Source organism: Aricia agestis, chromosome 13 (genome assembly GCF_905147365.1).
Source record: "Aricia agestis chromosome 13, ilAriAges1.1, whole genome shotgun sequence".
NCBI lineage: Eukaryota > Metazoa > Arthropoda > Insecta > Lepidoptera > Lycaenidae > Aricia > Aricia agestis.
Window position 1 is genome coordinate 14127128 of NC_056418.1, and position 18178 is coordinate 14145305.

At 37.7% G+C, this 18178-nt stretch overlaps 1 protein-coding gene across 1 annotated transcript in view; it reads right to left on the reverse strand.

The window, feature by feature from the left end:
• LOC121732855 (5-hydroxytryptamine receptor-like) overlaps positions 1–18178 on the reverse strand; it is a 111144-nt gene that overhangs the window by 10613 nt on the left and 82353 nt on the right. The window contains exons 2-3 of the mRNA XM_042122845.1: positions 18088–18153; positions 10531–10671 (exon numbers count right to left, since the gene is read on the reverse strand). Of these exons, the coding sequence (XP_041978779.1) occupies positions 10531–10671; positions 18088–18130 (184 nt within the window). The 5' untranslated portion in view covers positions 18131–18153. The remainder of the gene's footprint in view (positions 1–10530; positions 10672–18087; positions 18154–18178) is intronic.

An 18178-nucleotide genomic window follows, 5' to 3' on the forward strand; every position in this document is an offset into this window, starting at 1 on the left:
GCGCCGAACCGACTTTTTACATCTCTTTCATCCGACTATCTAGTGACTATAGATACTTAGATAGTCTGACAAAAATCTACGACCTCCTAGTCTAGCGCAAAGGTTAATTTTATATTATTATATTATATACTATTATAATAGACTTCAAGATTATTTGAAACATCTTTAATCCATAATTTATTCAATATACGTGTATAATAACAAAGATGTACGGATAAACACTATTAAAGTCTTCGTATTGTCCAGACGTAAAAGCTAAGAACGAAAGACAAAAATATATTTTATCCAGCACGTATTGTTGATACGAGCTAAGTAAATAGAAGTATTTATTGCGGATATAAAAGAGTGATATAAATACACTCGTAAAATAGTTTTGTGTGCGTGTGTGAGTAGATCGAGCCTCCGATAGGACAAGTTTTGATAACAATCAAACTACGGGACTGTGGTACCAGAGGATATGGGGGTCATTACGTGAAAATTCTGCCTATGCAGGGTGTAACAAAAATAAGTGATAATACTTTACGGTGTGTACGTGTTCCTTGTAGAGAATTCACTGTGAAAGTAGCAGCGCTAAAAGACCAAAATTTTTTTTCACTTTTGTATGGGGAAACTCGTGACGCTCGGGCCCTTGCCCATACAAAAGTAAAAAAAATAAAAATTCGTCTTTCAGCGCTGCTACTTTCACAGTGAACTCTCTACAAGGAACACGTACACACCCTAAAGTATTATCACTTATTTTTGTTACACCCTGTATATTACTTTAGTACATTCATTCCAGGGTGTAACAAAACTAAGTGATAATACTTAAGGGTGTAAATGATTTCCCTGTATAGAGTTTAATGTGAAAGTAGCAGCGCTGAAATAGTATTTTTTATACCTTCAATGGGCAACTTCCTGACGCTGGGACGCTTCCTATACAATTCACAAAAAAAAATGCTATTTCAGCGCGTTTACTTTCACAGTGAAAAGCCCCCAATTAAAAAAGCCATAATATTATGTGCTCTCAATAATTTTCTTCCAAATCAACTTAATTAAAAAAAAATATAGCGATAGATACCGATCGCTAACGCTACATTATATCCCCCGCAGTGACTAGGTCACGAGGCCCGGATTGGCTCGTATCTGCCGTAAGTACTTTTCCAGTTTCCATCCCCAATCAAATGTATTATCACTTCATCCATAAGTTCCGATGTTGGTAGTTAATGAAAATTACTTTTCAAAGTTACCTCTCTAACGTCTATTGGTATTTCGGCAGGTAAATTTTGTTTTATATTTTCAGCAATTGCATAGCTTTTATCGGTTTTGAGCGCGGGGACGAAATAAAAAAAAATCAGTAACGAAAAAAACATAACCCTGGGGATTAGGTTTTTTGAAAATAAGAAAATATGAAAAGTTGAAAATATGCTCGACTAGCATAGGGGCGAGGCGTTACCGAGACTTCGGCACGGTGTTTGTATGCGTGTGACTAGACGTATGCGTTTTAATTGCGTAATTTGATAATTAAATGCTATGCTTTACCGCGGCAGTCTCCTGGCTGAAACTACGCTTATGTGTGCGTGCACCTATTTCGGATGTTCTAATATTATTAATTTAAAATTTTAAAAGATGATCTACTGCATATTATTTATATTTTAACAGAAGCTTGGTAGACGATATTTTGCACTGGGGAATACCACACCACTAAAACAAGATAGAACGGCGACGCGCGTGCGTTGCTAAGGAATCGCTCGTGTCAACTTTTGCTTTGCATTTAGTTAGAACAAATAACTTACCCGTGGAAAGAAATACCTCCTTTTGACCGATTCACTTTCGTACTTCTGTTTTTACAATTAGACACTGCACAATGAGGCATTTTTGCACAACCGCTCCGGTGTAATCAAGTCGAGACGTGCGCGTTGACTGAATGAACGTTCAACGAATCTTGCAGTATACTGCAAATTAAAACACACGTACTCCACCCGCTTAGCCGTTCTATCTTGATCTATTTCTGTAGGGAATACTTTGTTCCATTAACTGGAAGGTGATGATGATGATTTAGGATCGATGCGTCAGCCATTGTAAACTCTACTCGGAAAGTATTTAATCCTATTCAATTCTTAATTAACAATTTTATTAAATTGCAAAAATCTCACCCTTTAGCCTAACGAGAATTACTTCTGGATTAATGAATTGAAATGTTGGGGCTGCGCGCACGGGCTACAAGTTGTCGCTGCCGGTCGCGTTTTAGGTTAGGTTTATGTATATTGTATAATGTGTATAAAGTATAAGTATACTGTATAATAACTACATAAAATAAACAAAGTTGCTTTCCGCTGTCTGTCTTTGTATGCTTAGATCTTAAAAGTATTTGATGGATTTTGTTGTGGTTTTAATAGATAAATATATATCTATCTATCTATACTTATAATAAAATCGTAGAGGGAAAATTTTTGTACATTGAAAATAAACTTGAAAAAATGAGTCAGGGGCATATTAAAAGAGTAGTAGAATACATTTTAACTGTTTTTGAAATTTTTGTTTCTCTGTCTGTTTGTCTGTTTGTACAGGCTAATCTCTGAATCCGCTGGACTGATTTCAATGAAATTTGGCATGATGATACCTTACATCCCTGGTCAACATCTTAGATACTTTTTTTTAACCGACTTTAAAAAAAGGAGGAGTTAATGTTTACTTTGCTGTTTGTGGTCAGATTTTCAAAATTATTTTTTTGTTGTATAGATTGCCCGAATTTGATACCATGTTTACAATAAAATCGGCCAAGTGCGAGTCGGACTCACGCACGAAGGGTTCCGTACCGTTATAGAGAAAAAATAGGCCAAAAGTTGTGTTTTTGTATGGGAGCCCCCCTTAAATTTTAATTATATTCTAATTTTATTATTAATTATCAAATAACACATATATTTAAGGATTCTGTGAAAATTTCAACTGCCTGCCTGTTGTAATTATTGGTATCGAGTAAAAAAGGCCAAAAAAATCATGTTTGTTGTATGGGAGCCCCCCTTAAATATTGATTTTATTTTGTTTTCAGTATTTGTTATTATAGCGGCAATAGATATGCACAATCTGTAAAAATTTCAGAACTCTAGCTATAACGGTTCTTAAGATACAGCCTGGAGATAGACAGAAGGACAGACAACGAAGTCTTATAGTAATAGGGTCCCGTTTTTACCCTTTGGGTACAGAACCCTAAAAACGGTGACTTGATAAGTAATGGAATTGAAGAAACTCCTCGGAATTTACAACGACAACCAAAGTGATTACCAATTCTAGCAAAGGTCGATCTTTAAAACTTTTCCTAATATTCGTAAACGCTTATCCAAACACTGGATGGATATTGACCACTGCGTATCTCAATTCGTTACCAGCCATGGAAATTTTAAAGTCAAACTTTACGGATCTAAGTTACTAGCATCGGTCGAGCACATAGGTAGAAATGGTAGAATATGTACGACCGAAGGTAGTATGTTTGAGTCATGTTCTCTGGGAGAGTTTTTTCTGCCAAGACGAAAGAACTACAATGCTAGACAACCTACAGTGTAAATCTGATGTCGCATACTACGGTGATCGTGGACAGCAGGAAATTAATCCGTGCCTTCAAGCGTTTTTGTCATAATTATTATTGGCAACAGTCTAACACAACAAATTCCAATATTAATTTAGCTATACTTAGTACAGTTACAATTTTTATAATTATATTTTATTTTCGTGGTGCATTAAAAATTTCGTACGTAATGTAGATCCAAATAAAATAGTCGTAGATGGGTGTTCAATTTTGTAAATCTCGATTTTAATAACATACATTCACGCGGACGAAGTTGCGGGCAACAGCTAGTTCTATATAAAGATATATCTAAAATATCTTATATCTTTAAACGAGCATTTCTTCATATTTTATAATTGGAATTCGAAATCGGCTCCAACGATTTTCATGAAATTTAGTATATAGGGGGTTTCGGGGGCGATAAATCGATCTAGCTAGGAATCATTTCTAGAGAATGTCATTTTCATCGGATACCGAGCAAAGCTCGGTCAAACAGCTAGTTCCTAGATAACGCTCGCATTAGTTGCTTTAAAATTCGTTTATCGTGCGGGGACCGTACATTTTCCGAGACAAAAGTATCCCATGTCTTTTCCAGGGACTTTTTATACGTGGGAGAGCCATGTTCGGCACGAATGGGCCGGCTCGACCGGTTCTCACAGAAAACTGGCGTGAAACCTATTCCCTTCCTTACCCTCCCCTATTCCCTTCCCTTCCCATCCCTACCCTCCCCTATTACCCTATTCCCTCTTAAAGGCTGGCAACTTGCCCCCTTATTTCATAAAAAAGGGACTCAAAGTATATACTTTGAGTCCCTTTTTTTCCATATCTCCATACCTAGTAAAATCGGTTTAATGGTTTGGGAATGGAGAGGTAACAGACAGACATATTTTGGCATTTATAATATCAAGTATAGATTATGTCGTAGTTAATTATTATAAAGCTATTTATTTCATAGATTTATTTATTAAGAACGGGAAGTAAGATTGCAGTGAATATGAATACGAATTCGCTATATCTGACTCCATCTACACTACTACTCTCCGATACATGCATAATATTATAGTACTAGACGTTTCGTTCGGCTTCGCCTGCGTAAATTAGATATTTCATAGGTAAAGTAGTCCACAAAAAATAGCCTATGATCCTTCACGTGGTCTACTTCTTATCTGTGTCAAATAACATAAAATTGCTCCAGTAGTTCGTGAGATAAGCCCTTTCAAATAATTTCCCCCCGTTTTTTTACACATTTTCCCCTATTTCTTCGCCCCTATTAGTCTTATCGTGATAAAATATAGCCTAAATTCTCGATAAATGGACTATCTAACACTGAAATAATTTTTCAAATCGGTCCAGTAGTTCCCGAGATTAGCGCGTACAAACAAACAAACGTCTGCCGGGTCTAAGTAAAGTTTTGCCCACGGACGTGTTTGCCGCAAATAAAATGAATGAAGAAGCATGTCAACAGGTTGACGAGTTGTAGTAGTTCGTTTGCATGCGGCCTTTACAGAGTTAAATTGGATTCATACCAAACTACAATATTATGTTGCCCGCAACTTCGTTAAACTGTAAACTGTATACTTCTACTCCTTCTATCTTCTTCTTCAAACGCCTCCGTGGTCCAGTGGTTTAGAGGGGGCTCTTGACTCGGAGGTCGTGAGTTCGAATCCCGCGTCGGAAACATGTTAAGTGTTTCCAAGTTTGGTTAGGATAATGCAGGCTGATCACCTGATTGTCTGATATGTAAGATGATCCATGCGTCGAATAGGCATGTAAAAAAGTCGGTCCTGCGCCTGATCTCTCGCCAGTCGTGTCGGTCTTCTGTCCCACTGGGCTATAAGAGTAAAAGGAATAGAGAGTGATCTTGTGTACTGCGCACACACTTGGGCACTATAAAATAATTCCTGCGCAACTTGCCTGGTTTCAATGAAACCGGCTACCGTCACCGAAACCGGTGTGGGAGTTATTATTATTATATCTTCCGATTAATTTCGTTGCGGGTCCCAAGACAGCATAGCATGTCCCTCGGTCTCCCTGAGATCATATCAAAGGGTTTTCGTGGTTGGATACCGCTGTCGGCGACACAGGAGATACAGCTGTGGGAATATGTGGTGGGCCAAAGCCCGACTAAAAAGCGTCGTTGTTCCAAAATCATCGCGCTTTTTCGCGTATTTTCGCAATGAAAAGTTTCCTATACACTTTACAGGGATTCGAAGTATCTAAATACTACAATTTCTTCAATATCAGACAAACATATAGACAAAAACTTCCACTTAATTTATAATATTAGCATGGATTTTTAAAAGCGCTATTTACACTCTGTATATTCAAGAGATGAATGTCCTAGTAGTAGCCTCAAAAATTATCATAATATTATGTAGATTACAGTCGCCATGATTCAAGATTAAGTAATAAGTTACGTCGGGTCCCCTCGCAATATTGCCCTGTCAACCTCAGCTCATCCAGCCTCTAATTATAGGCCTAAAAATATGAATACAGCCTTAATTTTTAATACTTGTTTACGGTACTGACGGTTGGCGGCGCGCCAGGACGGCTAGCCAAATTCGATATTAATATAAATTAGATTAGGAGTTCAAATGAACCAATTTTATAGAGAGCTAGGGAGGGGGTGTGTCGATGGGAATTTAATTGCAGTTTAATGATTTCTTAGGTTTGAGCGAGCACTGTTCATAGTGTTTTGGATACTAGGATTTTCTTTTTCCCGGCTTATTTTGGATGGCTGTGACCACGGGTAGTCTAAGAGCCTGTCCAGATTTACGCGCGAGTGAGCAACTCGTGATACTAGAGCTACATATATATCGCGTCCAGATGCGTGCGTTTTCTTACTCGCGCGTAAAACGGTTGCAATTCTGAGCGGGACTCTCGCCTCGCCCGCAAAACGCGCGAGCGACGCGCGAGTCTATTACTTGGGTGCCATTGCAGTGTCCAGAACTACGCGCGAGTCCGTTGCGAATGGACGTATTTGATCGGAGCATGATAACTTCGAGTCCGTGTTTGTAGCGTAAAAATGCGCGTAAAACGCGGTATCCAAATGCAATAGAAATTGAAACGCGCGTATGGACTTCGCTCGTAAAACGCCTCATCTGGACAGGCACTAAGGTAATTGAACCTGTCATCACAGTCCACTCCTGCCGGTACTCCCGGACTGTAAACCGTTGTTTTTTTATGGGAGGCGGATAACTTTAGTCATAATATGGAGTCATTTGTAGGTTAAGTGCCTGATAGACGTACAAACTTTAAGCACGCGGGTGTGAAGCTCGCGAACTTACTCGGCTCGACGTCGGTGACACACGTGAATGGCTCACACTGGATTACCATGTCCCCAGGCCCGCGGCACGCGGCACGCGGCTCGCGGCTCGCAGTCTTACCAGACGTACGAGCCGAGACGAGCTACGAGTAAAATTCCAAGACGGCGAACTTGCGCGGCAATCTTTAAGTTCGCGAACTTTAGGTGACACACAGGCGATTAAGATCGTCGAGCCATAAGTCCGCGTAATTAATCGCACGTCTGTCACCCCTTTTAACCTAACCTAACCTAGGTTAGAGTATTTTTTTTGGAGTTCTTGTTTGACTGGCTAAATCTATGATTTTTAAGTTATAAAAGAACAGCACTAATTGAAATTCACTGAGGGGTAAGATTTTAGTGAGACCTTCAAGTGAAATATATTCGCTGCCTCACGTTGTCGTGTCAAAGATAACTTTTAATTGGCGGTTTTCCTTTTCTATTGATATTAAACTACATCCTATTTTTCTTAAATATATTTTATCTTAAATTTATTTAATATATTTGGACGCTGTTAAGCATATTTTGTGTATCATCCCATTAAAAATAGTTTTTTTTTTTAATGAAATAAGGGGGCAAACGAGCAAATGGGTCACCTGATGGTAAGCAACTTCGGTCGCCCATGGACACTCGCAGCATCAGAAGAGCTGCAGGTGCGTTGCCGGCCTTTTAAGAGGGAATAGGGTAATAGGGGAGGGTAGGGATGGGAAGGAATTAGGGAAGGGTAAGAAAGGGAATAAAGTAGGGGATTGGGCCTCCGGTAAACTCACTCACTCGGCGAAACACAGCGCTAGCGCTGTTTCACGCCGGTTTTCTGTTAGAACGTGGTATTTCTCCGGTCGAGGCGGCCCATTCGTGCCTCCCACGTATTGAGTTTATGTTCTTAACGTCAAATAGATTTAAGAATAAGATTGCATTCATAATACAACATTTTTTGTAGGTTAATACAAACATGCTTAACAGCGACTATTTATGCAGAAAAAATAGAATGAAATAAATTTTTAGACACGTTTTATTTTATATTCGGTTGATAAAAAGATGTTTTTGATATATTTTCTTACTTAGTAGTAAGAAAATATATCAAAAACATCTTTATATAGCAGTAGTCTGCTACATAATATAGATTTATGTAACTAGCGTATAACAGATTTAGTTGTGTTCAACATAATATGCTAATCAGAGATTAGTAATCAATATCACACGATTAGTTGATATTGTTATTTAATTTATATATCAATCAGATATAATAACTTGTGTCAATTGTAATTTGATTGTGAGAAATATCGATACTAATATGTAAACAACACTATTTATCATATGGCAATGAACGAAAGACCTACATTTTATGCCGATTTCGAAATTAATGGAACCATATTATATTAATGTTATATTGTATATCTGATATCACTGATGCATATTTATATTATGTCGATAGTAAATTAATAGAAAACATAAACATTAACGTACCACAAAATAAACGTCGCATTTTATCGATGAAATGTGTCGATAGTTTATCGATAAAACATTCACGAGCCGAAACGTCGATAAGTTATTAAAATGTCGACAATATATTGGGGCTATCAACAATTCGGAACTAGATAATTAATGAGGCCTATAACGGTCCCATCTGATTTCCCCGATGCAAAATTATGTTTCAACTCGCCGAGATATTTGATTTTCGAAATTATTATTAATAATATAAATATTAATTTAGATTTACTTTGATCACGGAGAGCGAATCAAAAATTCCATAACGAAAAAACCTAACACATGCCGGTCGACACGGCGGTGCGGCGCCTGTCCGGCATAGTGTTTTTGTGCGTGCGAATAGACGTATTGCGAATTATAACCAGACAACGATAATAATCACCGATTCTTTGTATAATAAAATGCTAAGCCTGTGCAAAGAGGATCGTGCATGTGTATAGACTCATTTTTCAACAAGTTGTATCAAATTGCAGCAATTCATAATGTTAGTTACATTGCTACATGATATAACCAAGACAATAGAGCGTTTGCATCACCACCTTAAGATGTCTAATAAACTCCAAAACAACTACGGCGGGCTGCCAAATTTTGCTGTGTTTTCTAATAAGTACGGTATTATGATTCCGGAAGACGATCGGTTTAAATGAAATTGAGATTTATTTAATCATTGTATATTTATCTGATATTATTTGCCTAACGGAAAACGCGATTCACTTATTTTGAATATTTCTATCGATACACATTAATAACATATCGATCCACGTAATCGATATCGATACACATAAAATTATGTTTTAGTAAAAAAATGGTACAGACATTACTACTTACTAAAACGTATACAGAAACTAAAGCACTACTCAAATATCTGGTAATCTATTTTTTTTCTCTTTTAATTCTCTTCTTTTTTTACTTTTTACACAATCAATCTCACTCACACACACACACACACACACACACACACGCAAACACACATACACACACACACATAAAATGAAAATATTGTTATAACTTGTTTTTTTGTAAATCTTTCCTGAAATGTATTTTACACTACTAATAGTTATGGAAGGGCGAGTTCACCTGACACAAGTGTTTCAAGACACTTACTGGGTGGATCTCATCTCTTTTGTATATTATGTAACAAAATTGTGAAATAAGGAAATAAATTATTAATTATTATTATTGTTTCATTAAATTATGAATCTTTCTGGGCTTTTCAACAAATATCTGTTACACTTATTGAGTTACTATCATTAAATAACTTGCACTACTACAATAACACACTTTATAAAATAATGGCTAAAAAAAAATACTACTATTTTATTTAATTTTTAAAGTAATCATCAAAAACATTTTTGGGACTTACGACCTTTACTTTCGTGCTATAATGCGGGAACCGTTGTTACGCGATATTATTCACTACACACAGATGCAGTGCAAAGCATTCGTGGAATTATTATATCCCAATTGGAGGATAGCAGGGTGGGCGGGGCTAGTGTACGTTGATATTTCTGACAGCAGGCTCTTAAGTAATGATATCAAATTATAATATTTCGTCGTGAGTTTCATATTAATAATTGGAATAAAATGGGACTCCATCAAGTCACATAATATAACGATACAAAATTTTAATATTAGCGAGCGAGCGCTTGCATCATCAACTTAAGATGTCTAATAAACTCCCAAACGACTTCTCTATACTTAAGTAATTATATCAAATTATATTCCGTCGTGAATTTCATATTTATAATTGGAACAAAATGGGACTCCATCAAAGGAACTCCGAGGTCCTGAAACCCGATTTTCAAAGAAACTTCCAAGGTTCAAAGGTTTACTTTGTCATAGACGATTTCTTAGAATATCATTAAGTATCCGTGCTAACTTTATTATCGAATTATTTAACTATTCATTGGATTAGGATCACGGTTCAGTTTCATCAGAATCACGGCCACAGAAAGCCGCTTTCCCATATTTTGTGTTGTATTTGAAGAGCCCCCGTGGTCCAGTGGCTTGGAGCGTGGCTCTTGACTGGAAGTCGTGGGTTCGATTCCCGCGTTGGAAAAATTGGAAAAATTGACTTGATCCATGAATCAAATTTCCCATTTTACGTTGGAAATTAATAAAGTCTGTGTTTGTTTATTCTTTACCGCAAAATACTTGCATTAGAGGCCGGAAAAGTATTTGTATATCTGGTGGTACTCACCGACGATGGTGGCCAGGATGAGCAGTGCCAAGATGACGGAGCGGGCGGCCATGAGGACGAGCGACGCGACGTCGCCGGTGGTGTTGGTGGCGTTGCAGCCCCACGAGCAGTTGCCCAGCCACTCCGGCGTCGACAGATCACCTGCAAGATGAGAGGAGATGGGTTTAGGGTTATGTCAAACTAGTTAAAGTACCATCGAGAAATAGATTGCTAGGCAGTTGACGGCGCTACGTCATGTGGTCGGCTTGTGTCAATTCAATGTTAGCTGTGATCGGTCGGCTGTACTGGGTTTAAAATATCGCGACCAAATTACTTAGGTCCGCCATCCGCCTAGAAATCAACTTCCTGATAGTACCTAGGTTGCACTGTAACAGACACAAATTCAAGAGTAGATGAGATCGACATCCGAATCTTAAGTGCACTTTGATGTAGTGCGGCGCTACATAAAATTTTAGGCCCGTATAAATAGTCAGTACTCAAGATGCATCTCGGTCTCAAGACATGGTTCAGGCTCTGTGAGTGACTGTCAAAATTTGGACCAATCACAGAGCCAAACCGCGTCTTGAGACCGGGTCGCATCTTAAGTACTGACTATTTATACGGGCCTCAGTGTCCAAGATTCTAAGTAGAAGTACGAAGATACGAATATACAAAATTGAAATTGGACCTATACTCTCAAGTACTGATGAATTAGTCCGCTGTTCTATGAAATCGAGACAGCCTCGTAGAGGCTCTACGAAATAGTGGCAGCTCGTAGAGGCTCTACGAAATAGGGGCAACTCGTAGAGGATCTACGAAATTGAGACCGCTCGACACTCGTAGAGGCTCTACGAAATAGAGGCCGCTCGTAGAGGCTCTACGAAATTGGGACCGTTCGTAGACGTTCTAGGAAATATAGAGTCTACGAAATTCAGACAGAACGCAGGGGCTCAACGATATCGAGGCAGAACGTAAAGGCGCTACTAAACCTTAGCGGTAAGTATCATGATCTGGGTGTTTTATTTATTTATTTATTTATACTTTTTGCACAATGTTGGTACATAGGCGGACTTAATGCCAAATGGCATTCTCTACCAGTCAACCTTTAGGTGTTCAGAAAGAAAATTGTGTAGTGCGAGAGGATGTAAAAAAAATAAAAAAAATAAAATAAAGAGCAATCTAAAATCTGAATATAACTAAGGTCATCAGCAGGCATTTCACTTAATAAAGCAAGACTACTCTACTAATATAATAATAAAATATTATATATAAATTATTTAAAATATCATACTTTATAATATTATAATTAAAAATACTAGTACATATATATTTGTTAATGTATATTAATAAAATACTTTAATAATAATATATACATTAATTAAATAATAATAAATAATACATAATAAAAACAAAAATAAACACAATATTAAATTACAAATATAAGAGTTTTAGTAATATGATAACATTTATCTGAGCCACAGCAGGTTAATTTGATGTTTCTGTGGATGGTGAGCCTAAATCGTAAACACCGTCTGATATGTAAATGCGTTGTTTGTCTTCACCAATAAGAGAGAGTGTTCATCTTTAATAGTAATAAAACAAAAAGGTACGTTTTGTTTATGTGGGATTCTTTTACGTCGCAACATTTGTTCGCAACTTGACGATGCGTACAAATTGACGCTTATATTTTAACGAGCTTCTGCCCGCGGCTTCACTCACATGTGAAGTATGATTATATACAAACTTTCATCCCCTATTTTAACCCCTTGGATGTAGAATTGATTAAAATCCTTTCTTAGCGGATGCCTACGTCATAATATCTACCTGCATGCCAAATTTCAGCCCGATCGGTCCAGTGGTTTGGGCTGTGCGTTGATAGATCACCATGTCAGTCAGTCACTTTTGAGTTTTATATAATACTAGCTGTTGCCCGCGACTTCGTCCGCGTCAGCAAAATGCGATAAAAAAGAAAATGAAATATCTACCTTAAAATTGAGTTCAAAAATTCCACCGTAACATACATACTTACATACATACAGAGCAAGTTAAATAAAAGCTTTTAAAAAGAGAAAAATTTTCCCCTTCCTTACCCAAATAGTAAAAACTGGCCAAGTGCGAGTTGGACTCGCCCATGAAGGGTTTCGCAGCAGCTATAAGGTTTATTTCTATGAAATTAAAAGGTTTTTGATTTATTTTTATATTTCAGTTGATTTAATGAAAGAAAATTAAGGTTTACCATTTACCATTTATATTGACGTATAAAAAACTACCGGCTAGATCTCGTTCAAACCAATTTTCGTTGGTAGTTTTTATAGTAATGTACATCATATACTTTTTTTAGAATTATCATGTCCCTACTTTGGAAGTTAGAGGGGGCTTTAACATTTTACCACTTTGGAAGAGTCTCCCTCGCAAACTATTCAGGTTAGAAAAAAATTATATTAATAACCTCAATATTATGATTTTTTAAGACCTATCCATAGACATCCCACACGCATAGATTAGATGAAAAAAAAGTTTTTTTTCAGTTGTACCAATGGGGACCCCGAAAATTTTTAATAATTTTTGTATTTTTGTATCAAAATCTTAATGCGGTTCACACATTACATCTACTTACCAAGTTTCAATAGTATAGCTCTTATAGTTTCGGAGAAAAGCGGCTGTGACATACGGACGGACAGACAGACAGACAGACATGACGAATCTATAAGGGTTCCGTTTTTTGCCATTTGGCTACGGAACCCTAAAAATCAGCCAACAAACGGTGGAACAATAATATAATCAAAGGCATTATAGTGATGATGATGATTAGTATTATTGACACATTGACATAATAATATGCTTTTAGTTGCTGAAAGAACGCCAAAATTGCCGAACATTTATCTATAAGGATGCAAGAGTTCTACACAGCATCTTCGGAACCAGGGTGTACTTCAGCGCAAATTCTTATTTTTTGGTAGTTTAAGCTTAAAATCCTTCAGAAAAACGTAAAATCACTATATGTTTCCATATAAATTTTAAGGAGTCCTGTTGATTTCTTATGGATTGTATCTTCAGATCATCAATTTTGTGATCATGTTACTAAATTCGGGCTAAGTACATCTCATACAACAACAAAATTATTTTGGAAATCGGTCTTCGAACGACGGAGTTGTCCGCGAACCAATATAATAAAGTGAAATATGTCCTCCTCCTTTTCGGAAGTCGGTTAAAAAGTAGCCTAAGTTATGCCTCACTACATCAGCTATGTGCCAAAAAAAGTCCCGTCAAAATCGCTCCAGCCATTTCAGAGATTAGCCGGAACAAACAGACAGACAGACAGACTGACAGACAAAAATTGTAAAAAATGTTGTTTTGGTGTATGTACCCTATATACATTCATATGCATCTAGTAAAAAACGGTTTTTTTTATATTACAAACAGACACTCCAATTATATTTATATGTATAGATGTATAGACTAGGTGACCCGGTGAACTTTGTATCGCTTTCCTGATAATATAAACTTTTCCTCGTATTCAATGAATATTTCAAAACTAAAATTAGCCAAGACTATTCAGCCGTTCTCGAGTTACAGCAAGACTTATAAAATTTAAAATTTATTTTTAATTTAACAGACAAAAGATAGACTAGATAACCCACCCAGCGAACTTCGTATCACATATTTTACGATCAGTTTCATATTAACTTTACATAGATTTCACCACGGTTATAAGTTTCAAAAGGACTAAAAGTTCACTTACTCACATGATGAAGCTAAAACGTGCTAAACTATCGAAGCTAAGAAACTCTACGAGATAATGAAGTGGGCAACTTGACCGACATACCCGCTTTATAGCCTCAAGCGTGTTTGAAGTCCTCAAAAAGGCTCGACGACTTGATGAATTAACTAACCTATCTATCAGTTATCGAGGAAAAGCTAAGGCTTTATATCTTTATAAGACTTAGAGCCTGTTTCATCACTTTCTTTATATAATAAGGGGGCAAACGAGCAAACAGGTTACCTGATGGAAAGCAACATCCGTCGCCCATGGACACAGCATCAGAAGAGCTGCAGGTGCGTTGCCGGTCTTTAAAGAGAGAATAGGGTTATAGGGGAGGGTAGGGAAGGGAAAAGGGTACGGGATTGGGCCTCCGGTAAACTCACTCACTTGTCGAAACACAGCGCAAGCGCTGTTTCACGCGGGTTTTCTGTGAGCCCGTAGTATTTCTCCGGTCGAGCCGGCCCATTCGTACCGAAGCATGGCACCCCCACGTAGAAAAAGAAAAATATAAAGTGCCGGATAGTCTATCCACGACTTATTTGACAGATTTTCCATACTTTATCCGTCAAGTTAAGTGGTGGATTGCCTATCCGGCTTAGAGAAATAGTACACAAAAAATCTTGAATCTAGGCAACAATTTTGTTTGTATTTTATACGCTTTTTTACACAATTGACATTTAAAATCCACATAATACAATTAATTTTATTACATGCAAAAGTCATATTTTCTGTTTCTTGTTCTAGCTCAAAAGGCTTAATAGAATTAGAAAAAAATTGGTATAGAGATATTTTGAGCACCGAAAAAGGCCATACGATATAACTATTTCCGTAAATGGCTCCTGCGCGATAAAGTAATTGCTTAGCTAACGGTAACATAAATATTTACACTTAAGTCATAAATAAAAGATCTAATCGCATAAATAAAATGGAAATACCCAATCAGAGCTGCAGTGAGAAATGGAAACCGAAAAGGAACAAAAATACGAGACAAATTCGCCTCTATTCACGTTTCTGCGAAACGCGTTTATTGAAGTACGACTGTTAGAAAGCACGTTGAAAAATGTGCCTTTTAATGCCTACATCGGCTTAAAAACCTTTTCGGAGATTTTATAATAACTAGAGATAGCCTAATAGCTATGTTCACACTATGCGCCTTCGTCTTTAATTTTCGTCATCTCCTTTCATTCAATTTTCGTTTTGGCACATACAATAATTGAATGCGTCAACGAACGCAACGCCAACTGTCATTTTTAATAACAAAGCGAAAGTTTTGGATACGGTCAGAGGGCTTGCGTCGCGGGCATGCCTCACGTTCGCTGTTGACTGCGCTATAACGCATGCCCTTGACGAACAGAAAAAGGCACAGTTTAAAATGTCAATCTAAAGTTATAAAGCAATTAAGTTCGTGTTGGATATTGTTTTTGTTCCAGACCCAGACTCAAAGCAAATTGCCAAAATTAACTGGTTGATATTTTACTCAACGCGGAGTGGCCAGAATTACTAAACATAATTTTTAATGGCACTTAGAGCATTGTCCCAATGGTTTGAATAAAGTTGAATAAACAGACTCGTCTAAACCAGAACCCCAATTATAATGATTACAGTCATAATGAGTTAACGCATCGTATTGTCTTCATGGTATTCTCATACGAGTATTAAGTGGTATTCCTATTAAATGTTAAAAGTTGTTTGTTCGTTTTAAACGCCTATTTAAACAGAGTACTTACGTAGGTTTATATTTTAACTAAAGGACGCCCGCAACTTCGTTGCGCCAAAATTCAATTATCGCGCAGAAAACGTAAATTTTGCGGAATCAAAGTATCCTTTTTTTCCGAGACTCAAAGTATCACCATACAAAATTTCAGCGAAATCGGCTTAGCGGTTCCAGCGTAAAGAGGTAACAGACAGACAGACAGACTGGAACTCTTTCGCATTTATGATGGACTAGCTTTTACTCGCGGCTTCGCTCGCGTTAAGAAGTATTATTTTTAATTAGATTTCAAAGTCTCAGCCCGATCAGTTTAAAATTTACAAAAATTCATACAAACTTTCAGCCCCTATTATATCCCCTTGGGGGTAGAATTGATCAAAATCCTTTCTTAGCGGATGCCCTCGTCATGACATCTACCTGCATGCCAAATTTCAGCCCGGTCCGTCCAGTGGTTTGGGCTGTGCGTTGATAGATCACTATGTCAATCAGTCAGTCAGTCACCTTTGAGTTTTATTTATATAAGACGAACTTTTGCCCGCGGCTTCGCTCGCGTTAAGAAGTATTATTATATACAATATAAAAAGTATTATTATATATTATATATATATATACACGTGGGAGAGCCATGCTTTGGCACGAATGGGCTGGCTCGACCGGATAAATACCACGTTCTCACAGAAAACCGGCGTGAAACAGCGCTTGCGCTGTGTTTCGCCGAGTGAGTGAGTTTACCGGAGGCCCAATCCCCTAACCCCTACCCTATTCCCTTCCCTACCCTCAACTATTCCCTTCCCTTCCCTTCCCTACCCTCCCCTATTACCCTATTCCCTCTTAAAAGGCCGGCAACGCACTTGCAGCTCTTGATGCTGCGAGTGTCCATGGGCGACGGAAGTTGCTTAACCTCAGGTGACACGTTTGCTCGTTTGCCCCCTTATTTCATAAAAATTTTATATACAGATGAGCTTTTGCCCGCGGCTTCGCTCGCGTTAAGAAGTATTATTATACACAAACTTTCATCCCCTATTTGAACCCCTGGGGGTTGAAATTTATCAAAATCCTTTCTTAGCGGATGCCTACGTCATAACATCTACCTGCATGCCAAATTTTAGCCCGATCCGTCCAGTGGTTTGGGATGTGCGTTGATAGATCACTATGTCAATCAGTCAGTCACCTTTGAGTTATATATATATAGATTTAGATTATTATCAGGCAATAATTATTGTGAGTATGTAGCTATGAATATTAATTGAAGTTATAAATTAAAGGTAGCTGCTTACGCTTACGATTCTCGCATCGAATGAAACAAACTCATAAATCTTAGATTTTGGCAGCAGTATTCATGCCGATTGCACTGCAAAACCACTTAAGCTGCGTACAAAATAAGGCACAAATATGGTGACCTATATTTAACTTAAAACAATGGAATCGAGATTTAATATGCAAAAATTGGATCGACGACAAAAACTTTTATTTATCGACGCCGTATATTTAAATTTAAACCGCTGGAGAGTAGATTCCGATTTGGGAAAATAACCCAAAACTTTGTTATGGTCGGTGATCAGTGGTTATCCACTGATCACCGACCAAAACTCTTCAATATCAAAACTTCTTTGTAGGTGTTTTGTTAATTTTTGTGTTGGGTAAAAATGTTTATATTAATTCGCTATTGCGACTATTGAAAATTCATTACACCCGGATAATAGCGCCCTCGCCCTCCCTTTATACCATTAATAATAATAATACTGCCACACCGATTTCGGTGACGGTGGCCAGTTTCATTGAAACTAGCCTGTCACGCAGGAGTAGTTTTATAGTGCCAAAGTGTGTGCGCAGTACACGGAGCACTTTCTATTCCTTTCACTCTCCTAACCTAGTGGGACGGACGACCGACACGACTGGCAAGAGATCAGGCGCAGGACCGATTTTTTACATGCCCATCCGACGCATGGATCATCTTACTTGTCAGACCATCAGGTGATCAGCCTGCATTGTCCTAACCAAACTTGGAAATTACAATATGTTTCCAATGCGGGATTCGAACCCACGACCTCCGGAGTCGAGAGGCCGATTATTTCTTTACGCGTGCCTCATACGGTACACTTACCGAGCGAGTCATTCCAGAATGGTGTTGTGTATGATGTGTTCATGTTGGGTCCTGTCGCTCGTCCTCCTGTAACAAACAGATAAACAATCAA